Source organism: Prionailurus viverrinus, chromosome B3, assembly GCF_022837055.1.
Source record: "Prionailurus viverrinus isolate Anna chromosome B3, UM_Priviv_1.0, whole genome shotgun sequence".
In the NCBI taxonomy this organism is placed as follows: Eukaryota; Metazoa; Chordata; class Mammalia; order Carnivora; family Felidae; genus Prionailurus; species Prionailurus viverrinus.
Window position 1 is genome coordinate 144,394,119 of NC_062566.1, and position 12,735 is coordinate 144,406,853.

Genomic DNA, 12,735 nt, shown 5'->3' on the forward strand with positions numbered 1-12,735 from the left:
CCCTAAGTGTATGTTTGTGATGCAATATTTTAATTTTCCTCTTCTTTCCAGCTTCATTTCCCCCATAATTTTATCTTCTATGTTCCATCCTCATTCATCTGCTTCTTTCAGCCTTGAGGTCATTATATCCAATCAGTTTCACATCTCGGTTACAACATTTAAAATTTCATCCTGACTAGTTTTTAGGTCTCTTCTGTTTGCAATAAGGGTATCCCTCATGTCTCATATATTTTCCTCAAGCACAGATCGTATCCTTATGATACTTTTTGAAAATCCTGTTTCAATATGAGAGTTTTAGAAATTCTGTTTGAGGCACATTAGTTTATGTGTTTTAATTACATCCCTCACAATGACCTTTTATCATTTTTTCTTTTAGGATGAATTCCTCCATCATGTTGTTGTCTATGTCTCTGCCTTCTTAAATGTTTTAGAAAATCCTGTTATCCTTTCTGCTTCTAGAGTAGTATCTTTATTGAGAAGTGTTCACATACTGTCCAGGGCCTGACACTTCATGAAGCATTTGTTTTATGTTCCGTGGCACTGTGCTGTCGTGTTTTGGCTGCTCTGTCCCTCAGGACAGTCCTCTGCAGAGTTTCTCCTTGCCTCCAGTGGGGAGTGTTGGACCTTGTGCCCAGTGTTGTGAATTTTCACTAGGTGAGTTTGGTCTGCTTGTTAAAAGAGGCTAATTCCTATCTCCCCTAGAGGTGAGGATATGCCTCACTGTATGATCAGCTGACTTGGTGCGTGTGGGGGTTTACGGTGGTCTTTGGAGGAAGGGGTGCAGTGGTGGTCTGGTTGCCAGGCACTCTTTCCTAGTAAGCAAGCACTTGATGTGGGCTGGAGTAGGTGGAGCTTGGTGTTAGTGGTTCAGCTTCCACTGGGGATGCTGTGCTGCTGAGTGAAATCTGTCCATCCTGATTGGTGGGGGGAAATACTGGCATCAGCTCCCTCTCTGGTCCCTGGAGTTGGAGTTCCCAGCCTCCCCTGTTCAAGAAGCCCTCACACAGAGAGAACACTTGTGGGTCCCAGGCTCTGTCATAATTGCTTTCACCCTGTCTGCGTCCAAGCCATTGGCCCATCTGGTGGCACAGGGCTCTTATGTTTTATCTCAGGAGCTCTAGCTGGGTTTGAAAACTCCAAATTGTGTGAACTCAATATGACAGGGACCCCACTGATCCTCTGGGAGAGGGTCTTGATGTGCTGTGCCTGGAGCTGGTTTACCTCGGATGGGCAGTTTATGAACACTAGGGGCTTGGAGTACATGGTGAAGAACAACCAGAAGGCAGCATCCAGCTAGTTGCTCTCAGAAGAGGCTCCTGTGCTAATGATCAGGGAATTTTAATGGGGCCTGTCAGCTCTCCTGTCCTATGAGAGGCAATGCCCTGTCTCCCAAATGCACTCCACGAAGGGAATTGTCTCTCCCCATGCGGCCCAGGGGATACTCAGACCACAGTTCCCCTTATGGGCCTCTGCCCTCCTCCACAGGAGCACTGCTGTGCCCACCAGGCTCCACCCCAATGATGGGATTGACTTTTAAATCTTCAGTCTTTGAGCTCCACGTTTACAGGAGGTTGACTTGTCATGATTAACTTCATGGGTTATCTTGACTGCATCCTGGGTGCCCAGATTCACCACGGTTTCTGTGGATGTCTGTGATGTGTTCCAGAAGAGATTGGCATTTCCAGCCATGGTTTCTTTCTGCCTGGGCACCATCCATTCCATTAAGGTTGTGACTAGAATCTGATGCAGATGGGGGACGAATTCCCTCATTTTTACTTTCCATGTGCTTGTTTAAACTGGAATATTGGTCTCCTCTGGCCCTTTTCCTGAGAGTTACATCATCAGCTCTCCATGTTCTGAGACTAGACTCTAGTTCAGAATCAGACAAGAATTACATCACTGGTTTTCCTGGGTCTTCAGCTTGTGACAGTATATCATGGACTTCTCAACATATTTAGTTATGGAAACCAATGACCTTTGGGTTGTGTTCCTCAGGGGAATCTTGACCAATACATGGAGATTGTTTGTCTCTCCTTTAGAGAAATTGAATAAAGCTGTAGCTCATTTAAAGTCCTGCGTAGCAAAGGACTATGAAGAAAGTGTCACATTGTTTGACTGGGACAAGGGCTGGGTTAGGATAAGGAGGAGCTGTGGGATCCTGTGGTCCTGGCTGCACAGGGAGCACATCTGGGAATCCTGTAAAGGTGAAGCTGTTGTGCGCCAGGAAATCTGTAATTCACTCATGTTGAGGGACTGGAGTAAGCAAGTGCAAACAACTGTGTCTTTGTGCACATTAGTCTAGTTTCCCTATGACAACCCAGTTGCTAATCCAAAGAGTTAATATGTAAACACAGAAGCATATGACCAGGGAGGCTCCCTGGGGAAACTGCTGTGTGGAGAGGAAGCCCCAGACCCTGACAGGAAACCTGCCTGTAACCTCCATCTGCACCTGCGCCTGGGAACACAAAGGAAAATTGTGCATAGTGTGCGCCCCCTGGTGGTGCTGATCCCCTCCTGCAGGGAGGTTTGTGTCTGGGTTCACAGTGAAGTCCCCTCACTGTGTCTCTCGCACAGTAATATGTGGCCGTGTTGAATCCAGAGGCCACACAGGTGAGTCTCAGGGACCCCCCAGGCTTCACCAGGTCTCCCCCAGACTCCACCAGCTGCTCGTCACACTGGACACCTGCAGACACAAGACATCTTGGTCAGGAAACTGTCACACATCCACTGTTTCGCTCATATCCATTCACAGACTCAGTGTCCCTCGTTCACCATGAATTACCTTTTAAAAGAGCAACCAGGAAAACCCAGCCCAGCACAAACTCCATGGTGAGGTGTGTGTGTGTTCTGTGCTGATCACAGAATGGGAACACCTGGGACTTCTGGGGCTGGGGCTCGTCTCCCAGCTGCAGGGTCGGGGCTGGGCTGGTTTTATCAGCACAGAGAGGGCTTCATTTGCATGTCCTCTGACATATATATCAAGCTCCAGACTTAGATTTGATTCTGTAAAAGTGAATGACAGGGTAGGGACGCACTTCAATATTAGTTTGTGTGGATGGCGGTGTGACAATATGAAGAATTCTTTTTTTTTCAGTTTTGGATTTTTACCTTTATTAATGGAGGCTTTGGCATAATCTTTAAGAAATATTTACCTCAACAGCATGATCATGCATTATTTTCTCTTACAATATTTTAATTTTTTAAATTATTAATTAGTATTTATTTTTAGTTTTAAAGATTAACATCCAAATTCGTTAGCATGTAGTGCAACAATGATTTCAGGAGTAGATTCCTTAGTGCCCCTTAGCAGTTTAGCCCATCCCCCCTCCCACAACCCCTCCAGTAGCCCTCTGTTTGTTCTCCATATTTATGAGTCTCTTATGCTCTGTCCCCTCCATGTTTTCATATTATTTTTGTTTCCCTTCCCTTATGTTCATCTGTTTTGTCTCTTAAAGTCCTCATATGAGTGAACTCATATGATTTTTGTCTTTCTCTGACTGACTCATTTCACTTAGCATCATACCCACCAGTTCCATCCACATAGTTGCAAATGGCAAGATTTCACTCTTTTTGATTGCCGAGTAATACTCCATTGTATATATTTACCACTTCTTCTTTATCCATTCATCCATCGATGGACATTTGGCTCCTTCCATACTTAGGCTATTGTTGATAGTGCTGCTATAAACACGGGGGTGCATGTGTCCCTTTGAAACAGAACACCTGTGTCCCGTGGATAAATGCCTAATAGTGCAATTGCTGGGTCGTAGGGGAGTTCTATGTTCAGTTTTTTGAGGAATCTCCATACAGTTTTCCAGAGTGGCTGCACCAGCTTGCATTGCCCCCCAAAATGCCAAAGAGATCCTCTCTCTGCATCCTCGCCAAAATCTGTTGTTGCCTGAGTTGTTAATGTTAGCCATTCTGACAGGTGTCAGGTGGTATCTCATTAGGGTTTTGATTGGCATTTCCGTGATGATGAGTGATGTGGAGCATTTTTTCATGTTTCAGTTGGGCATCTGGATGTCTTCTTTGGATAAGTGTCTATTCATGCCTTTTGCCCATTTCATCACTGGATTGGGTTTTGGGTGTTGAGTTCGATAAATTCTTTATAGATTTTGGATACTAACTCTTTATGTGAGATGTCATTTGCAAATATCTTCTCCCATTCTGTCAGTTGAATTTTAGCTTTGCTGATTGTTGCCTTCAGTATGCAGAAGATTTTTATTTTGATGAGGTCCCAGTAGTTCATTTTTGCTTTTGTTTTCCTTGCCTCTGGGGACGTGTTGAGTAGGAAGTTGGTGCGGCCAAGACCAAAGATGTTTTTGCCTGATTTCTCCTCGAGGATTTTGATGGCTTCCTGACTTACATTGAGGTCTTTCATCCATTTTGAGTTTAGTTTTGTGTATGGTGTAAGAAAGTGGTCCTGGTTCATTCTTCTGCATGTCGCTGTCCAGTTTTCCCAGCACCACTTGCTGAAGACACTGTCTTTATTCCATTGGATAGTCTTTCCTGCTTTGTCAAAGATTAGTTGGCCATACATTTGTGCGTCCATTTCTGGATTTTGTATTCTGTTCCATTGATCTGAGTGTCTGTTCTTGTTTTTTTTTTTTAATTTTTTTTGGCATTTATTTATTACTTTTCAGAGACAGAGACAGAGCATGAGCGGGGGAGTGTCAGAGAGAGAGGAAGACACAGAATTCCAAACAGGCTTCATGCTCTGAGCTGTCAGCACACAGCCTGATGTGGGACTCTAACTCCCAAACTGCCAGATCGTGACCTGAGTCAAAGTCGGATGTTTAACAGACTGATCCACTCAGATGCCCGTGAGTGTCTGTTCTTGTGCCACTACCACAGTGTCTCAATGATTACCGCTTTGAAGTATAGCTTGAAGTCTGGGATTGTGATGCCTCCTGAATTGGTTTTCTTTTTCAAGATTTCTTTGGCTATTCGGCGGCTTTTCTCGTTCCATACAAATTTTAGGATTATATTTTCTAGCTCTGTGAAGAATGCTGGTGTCACTTTGATCGGGATTGCATTGAATATGTAGATTGCTTTCGGTACTATCAGCATTTTAAAAATATTTGTTCTTCCTATTCAGGAGCATGGAATGTTTTTCCATAATTTGTCTTCTTCAATTTCTTTCATAAGGTTTCTACAGTTTTCAGTGTAAAGATTTTTCACCTCTTTGGTTAGATTTATTCCTGGGTATTTTATGGTTTTTGGTGCTACTGTAAATGGGATAGATTCCTTGATTTCTCTTTCTGTTGCTTCATTGTTGGTGTATAGGAATGCAACCGATTTCTCTGCATTGATTTTATATCCTGCTACTTAGCTGAATTCATGAATCAATTCTAGCAGTTTTTTGGTGGGGTCTTTTGGGTTTTCCATAGAGAGTATCATGTCATCTGTGAAGAGTGAAAGTTTGACCGTCTCCTGGCCAATTTGGATGCCTTTTATTTCTTTGTGTTGTCTGAGTGCAGAGGCTAAGACTTCCAATACTATGTTGAATAACAGTGGTGAGAGTGGACATCCCTGTCTTGTTCCTGACCTTAGGGAGAAAGCTCTCAGTTTTTCCCCATTGAGGATGATATTAGCATTGTGTCTTTCATAGATGGCTTTTATGATCTCGAGGTATGGTCCTTCTATCCCTACTTTCTTGAGGGTTTTAATCAAGAAAGGATGTTGTATTTTGTCAAATGCTTTCTCTGCATCTATGGAGAGGATCATATGGTTCCTGTCCTTTCTTTTATTGATGTGATGAATCACGTTAATTTTTTTACAGATATTGAGCCAGCCCTGCATCCCAGGTATAAATCCCAGTTGGTCGTGGTGAATAATTTTTTAATGTATTATTGTTTCTGGTTGGATAATATCTTGTTGAGGATTTTTGCATCCATGTTCATCAGGGAAATTGGTGTATAGTTCTCTTTTTAAGTGTTGTCTGTGTCTGTTTTTGGAATCGAGGTAATGCTGGCTTCATAGAAAGGGTTTGGAAGTTTTCCTTCCATTTCTATTTTTTGGAACAGTTTCAAGAGAATAGGTGTTAACTCTTCCTTAAATGTTTGGTAGAATTCCCCTGGAAAGCCATCTGGTCCTGGACTGTTGTCTTTTGGCAGATTTTTGATTACTAATTCAATTTTCTTACTGTTTATATGTCCAAATTTTCTATTTCTTCCTGTTTCAGTTTTGATAGTGTATATGTTTCTAGGAATTTGTCCATTTCTTCCAGATTGCCCATTTTATTGGCATATAATTGCTCATAACATTCTCTTCTTACTGTTTTTATTTCTGTTGTATTGGTTGTGATCTCTCCTCTGTCATTCTTGATTTTATTTATTTGGGTCCTTTCCTTTTTCTTTTTGATCAAACTGGATAGTGGTTTATCAATTTTCTTAATTCTTTCAAAGCACCAGCTTTTAGTTTCATTGATGTGTTCTACTGGGTTTTGGTTTCAATAGCACTAATATCTGCTCTAGTCTTTAGTATTTCCTTCCTTCTGCTGGTTTTGGGTTTTATTTGCTGTTCCTTTTCCAGTTCTTTAGTCATAAGGTTAGGATGTGTATCTGAGATCTTTCTTCCTTCTTTAGGAAGGCCTGGATTGCTATATTCTTTCCTCTTATGACCGCTTTTGCTGCATCCTAGAGGTTTGCGTTGTGGTGTTATCATTTTCATTGACTTCCATATACTTTTTAATTTCTTCTTTAACTGCTTGGTTAGCCCATTCATTCTTCAGTAGGTTCTTCAGTCTCTAATTATTTGTTACCTTTCCAAATTTTTTCTTGTGGTTGATTTTGAGTTCATGGCATTGTGGTCTGAAAATATGCATGGTATGATCTCGATCTTTTTGTACTTACTTAGGGCTGATTTGTGTCCCAGTATATGGTCTATTCTGGAGAAAGTTCCATGCGCACTGGAGAAGAGTGCATATTCTGTTGCTTTAGGATGAAATGTTCTGAATATATTTTTTAGTCCTTCTGGTCCAGTGTGTCATTCAAAGCCATTGTTTTCTAGTTGATATTTTGATCAGGTGATCTGTTCATTGTTGTGAATGGGGTGTTGAATTCTCCTACTATAATGGTATTCTTATCGATGAGTTTCTTTATGTTTGTGATTAATTGATTTCTATATTTGGGTGCTCTCGCAATTGGTGCATAAATGTTTACAATTGTTAGGTCTTCTTGGTGGATAGACCCTTTGATTATGAAGGATATAATGCCATTCTGCATCTCTTGATGCAGTCTTTATTTTAAAGTCTAGATTGTCTGATATCAATATGGCTACTCCGGCTTTCTTTTGTTGCACATTAGCATGATAGATGGTTCTCCATCCCCTTATTTTCAGTCTTAGGCGTCTTTAGGTCTAAAGTGGGTCTCTTGTAAAAAGCATATAGATGGATCTTGTTTTCTTCTCCATTCTGTTACCCTATGTCTTTTGACTGGGCTATTGAGTCCATTGACGTTTAGAGTGAGTACTGAAAGATAGGAGTTTATTGCTATTATGATGCTTGTAGAGTTGGAGTTTATGGTGGTGTTCTTTGGTCTTTCTAATCTTTGTTGATTTTGGTATTTATTTATTTATACAGATAGATTTTCATCCTTTCTCCCCTCAAGATTCCCGCTTAAAATTTCTTGCAGGGCTGGTTTAGTGGTCACAAACTCATTTAATTTTTGTTTGTATGGGAATCTTTTTATCTCGCCTTCTATTTTGAATGACATCCTTGCTGGATACAGAATTCGTGGATACATATTTTTCTGATTTAGCACACTGAATACATCCCGCCACTCCTTTGTGGCCTGCCAACTTTCTGTGGATAGGTCTGCTAAACCTGATCTGTCTTCCCTTGTAAGTCATGGACTTTGTTTCCCTGTTGGTTTTATGATTCTCTCCTTGCCCGAGTACTTTGTCAATTTGACTATGATGTGCCTTGTTGATGGTCGGTTTTGGTTGAATCTAATGGGAGTCCTCCATGCTTCCTGGATTTTGATGTCTGTGTCTTTGGCCAGGTTAGGAAAGATTTCCACTATGATTTGCTCACATAACCCTTCCACCCCTATTTCTCTCTTCCACTTCTTGTTCCCCTATGATTCTCATGTTGTTCCTTTTTAATGAGTCACTGATTTCTCTAATTCTTAAATCTTGCTCTTTTGCCTTAATCTCCCTCTTTTTTTCTGCTTCATTATTCTCTATAAGGTTGTCCTCTATAACGCTGATTCTCTGTTCTGCCTCATCCATCCATGCCACCGCTGCATCCATCTGTGATAGCAGCTCAGTTATACCATTTTAAATTTCATTCTGGCTATTTTTTACTTCTTTTATCTCTGCAGAAAGGGATTCTAATCTATTTTTGACTGCAGCTAGTATTCTTATTATTGTGATTCTAAATTTGGGTTCAGAAATCTTGCTTATATCTGTGTTGTTTAAATCCCTGGCTGTCATTTCTTCGTGGTCTTTCTTTTGGGGTGAATTCCTTTATTTTATCATTTTGAATGGAGAAAAGGAATTAATGAGGTCGCAAAATTGAAACTAAAGGTAAAATTACAGAAATATTAAAATTAAAAATTAAACACACACACACAAATTGAATGAAATATGCTAGATCCTAGGTGTGTTTTGTTCTGGGTGTTGAAATGGTTTGACACATTAGAGAAAAAAATGGGAGGGGGAGGAAAAAAGGAGACAATTTGAGAATTTGAAAAAATGAATACACTGAAGTAGACTAAAATGAGATGATGGGAGTAAAGTAGAGGTTGACAAAATATACAGGAAAGTAAAGAATATAGTGGAAAAAATAAAGAAAAATATTTTTAATAACAATTAAAAATAAATGTGATTTTTTCCTTTTTCTGTATTCTAGAAAAAAGAGAGGAAACAAAAAAGAGAAAAAAGATACAAAAAGGAAAAAAAAGGAAATCATTTGAAAATTCAAAAAGCAAATACACCGTAGTAGACTAAAATAAAATGATGGAAGTAAAATAGAATTTGAAAAAAAATTTACATAAAAGCAATCAATATAGTAAAAAAAATTAAGGAAAAATATTTTTAATAGAAATTGAAAGTAAAATGAAGTTTTTCTCATTCTGCATTCGAGAAAAAGTACAGAAACGAAGAAGAGAAAAAAAGAAAAAGAAATAAAAAGTAAAAAGGAAACTGGAAATTTGAAAACAGGGATACACTGAGGTAGAGTAAAATAAAATGATGGAAGTAAAATAGAAGTTGAAAAAAAGTTATAGAAATGTAAAAAATATAGTAATAAAAATTAATAAAAATATTTTTAATAATAATTGATAATAAAAATAATTTTTTTGTTTCTGCATTCAAGAAATAGAAAAGAAGTGTAAAAGAGAAAAAAGAAAAGAAAGAAAATTGACTAGATGAACTAACAGATTAAAGTAGGACTGAAATTACTTCCTCATCCCCTAGATGTCAGTCTATGTAGCTCTTTATAGTCCATAAAGTGAGCGGCAGTGAGACCTGTGTTCCTGAAGAGCCCTGTTGGCCCAGTTGGGAGGGGCTCAGTGTAATGGCTCAGCTCTCCATTCGATGGCCCATTTAGGCTCCTGGGGTGGATTGTTGCCGTGCTTGTAGGTGCCAATGCAAATGCGCAGGAGAGGTGAAAATGGCACCACCCAGGTACCCAGTCTGTTCTCCTGGATCAGCAATTGCGTACCCATCCTCTGTCTTCAGCCCTTGTCCATTCCCTGACGACCTGACATTCTGGAAGCATTTCTTGCATGTGCTGTGTGCACTCTACTGTCATGTATTGGCTGCTCTGTCCCTCAGGTCAGTCCTCTGCAGAGTTCTCCTTGCAGGTCTCCTTGCAGGACTCCAGGGGAGAGTTTTTAAACATTGTCCATAGTGTTGTGAGTTTTAACTAGGTGAGTTTGGTCTCCTTATTAAAAGAGGCTAATTCCTATTTCCCCTAGAGGTGAAGGTATGCCTCACTATATTGTCAGTAGACTTGGTGCCTGTGGGGGTATATGGTGGTCTTTGGAGGGAGGGGTGCAATGGTGGTCTGGGTTCTAGGCACTCTTTCTCTTAAGGAAGCACCTGAGGAAGGAAAGGTGGGTATGTCTTGGTGTCAGTGGCTCAGTATCTACTGGGGGGTGTTGTGCTGCTCACTGAATTCTGTCCATGATAATTGGTGGGAGGAAATATTGGCATCAGCTCCTTCTCTTGTCCCTGCAGTTGGAGTTTCCAGCCACCCCTGTTCAGGAAGCCCTCACAATGAGAAAGAACAATCTGTACTCATGGGTCCCAGGCTTCCTTCAGAACCCGGCCTTCACCCTGCCTTTGTGCAATCCATTGGCACACCTGGCAGCTCAGGGCTCTTATGTTTTATCTCAGGAGCTCTAGCTGGGTGTGAGTACACCAAATTGTATGAACTCAATGCGACAGGGACCCCACTGATCCTCTGGGACAGTGTCTTGCTGTGATGTGGTTGGAGCTGGTTATCCCAGAAGGGCAGTTGCATGAAAACTAGGAGCTAGGAGTTCATGGTGAGGAAGAACAAGAAGGGAGCGTTCAGTTAGCTGCTCTCAGCAGAGGCTCCTATGCTAATGACCAGGGCAGTGCAATGGTGCCTGTCAACTCTGCTGCCCCATGAGGGGCAATGCCCTGTCTCCCAAATGCACTCCAAGAAGGTAACTGTCTCACCCGATATGACCCAGGGAATCCTCAAACTGCAGCAGTCCCTATGGGCCTCGGTGCTCCTTCTCCACAGGAGCACTGCTGTGCCCACCAGGGTCCACCCCAGTGATGGCATGGTCTTCTAAATCTTCAGTTTTTGAACTCGACATTTACAGCAGGTTGACTTGTCATGATTACCTTTATGTGTCATCTTGACTGCATCATGGGTGTCCAGATTCACGACTGTTTCTGTGTATGTCTGTGATGAGTTTCCAGAAGAGATTGGCGTTTCCATCCATGGTTTCTTTCTGCCTGGGCATCACCCATTCCATCATAGTTCTGAGTAGAATCCGATGCAGAGGGAGGAAGAATTCCCTCATTTTTGCTTCCCATGTGCTTGTTTGAACTGGAACATTGGTCTCCTCCTGCCCTTGTTCTTAGAGTTACATCATCGGCTCTGCAGGTTCTGAGACTAGACACTAGTTCAGAATCAGGCGAGAATTATACCACTGGTTTTCCTGGCTCCCCAACTTGTGACAGTAGATCATGGGACTTCTCAACATATTTTGTCATGGAAACCAATGTGCTTTGGGTTCTGTTGCTCGAGGGAATCCTGACTAATACATGGAGATGATTTATCTCTTGTTTAGAGGAATTGAATAAAGCTGTAGCTCATTTAAAGTCCTGAGTAGCAAAGTGCCATCAAGGAAGTGTCACGTTGTTCGATTGGGATAAGTGCTGGGTGAAGATAATGGGGAGCTGTGGGAGCTTGTGGTCCTGGCTGCTCAAGGAGTGCATCTGGGACTCATGTAAATGTTCAGCTATTGTGCCTCAGGAAATCTGTAATTCACTCATGTTGAGGGACAGGAGAAAGCAATGCAAACAACTGTGTCTTTGTGCATGGTAGGATAGTTTTCCTATGAAAACAATGATCTAATTCACACAGCTAATAGGTAAACACAGAATCCTGTGTCCAGAGAGGCTCCCTGGAGAAACTGCTGTGTGGACAGGAAGCCCCAGACCCTGAGACGAAACCTGCCTGTAACCTCCATCTTCACCTGCTCCTGGCAACACAAAGCAAAATTGTGCATAGTGTGCGCCCCCTGGTGGTTCTTATCCCTTCCTACAGGGAGATTTGTGTCTGGGCTCCCAGCGAGGTCCCCTCACCCTGTCTCTTGCACAGTAATATGTGGCCATGTCCTCAGTCTTCAGGTTGTTCATCTGCAGATAGAGCGTGTTCTTGGAGTTATCTCTGGAGATGGGGAATTGGCCCTTCATGGAGTCTGCGTAGCTTGTGCTACTTCCATCATCATAAATATATGCGAGCCACTGCAGTCCCTTTCCTGGAGCCTGGTGAAGCCAGCTCATTCCATATCTACTGAAGGTGAATCCAGAGGCTACACCGGTGAGTCTCAGGGATGCCCCAGGCTGCACCAGGTCTCCTCCAGACTCCACCAGCTGCACGTCACACTGGACACCTGCAGACACAAGACATCTTGGTCAGGAAACTGTCACACATCCACTGGTCTCACTCATATGCACTCACATTCTCAGTGTCTCTCGCTTACCATGAATTACCTTTTAAAAGAGCAACCAGGAACACCCAGCCAAGCCCAATCTCCATGGTGAGGTGTCTGTTCTCTCCTGATCAGAGAATGGGAACACCTGAGACTCCTGGGGCTGGGTATCCTCTCCCAGCTGCAGAGTCTGGGATGGTCTGTTTTTATCACCATAGAGAGGACTCCATTTGCATGTGCTCTGAAGCTCCAGTCTTAGATTTGATTGTTTAAAAGTGAACATCTGGGTTAGGGGCGCACTTGTAGTTTAGTTTGTGTAGATGGTGCTGTGACAATTTGAGTAATTGTATTCAGTGAGTACAGGTATAGTTGCAGTCCTGTGTGCATTTTTACAGGTCTTTCATGAACATAGATCATTTTCACTCTACAAGTATTTTACATACTTTTTGAAGTTTAATCCAAAATACTTTATTCTGTGCCATTTTCACTTGTGTAATTTTGTTATTTATTTTGCATGTATTTTCATGCTGGTGTGTAGAATCACAAGTGGTTTATTTTTATTTATTTTCTTTGTTCATTTTGTGTCCTGCTC

The 12,735-nt window shown here is 41.7% G+C and overlaps 1 gene segment (V, D, J or C); it reads right to left on the reverse strand.

Moving 5' to 3' along the window:
* Positions 1-11,647: 11,647 nt before the first annotated feature.
* LOC125168494 (immunoglobulin heavy variable 3-74-like) lies at positions 11,648-12,311 on the reverse strand. The segment is given in 2 exon segments: positions 11,648-12,104; positions 12,205-12,311. Coding segments are annotated over 2 exon segments (411 nt in total).
* Between the last annotated feature and the right edge of the window lie 424 nt (positions 12,312-12,735).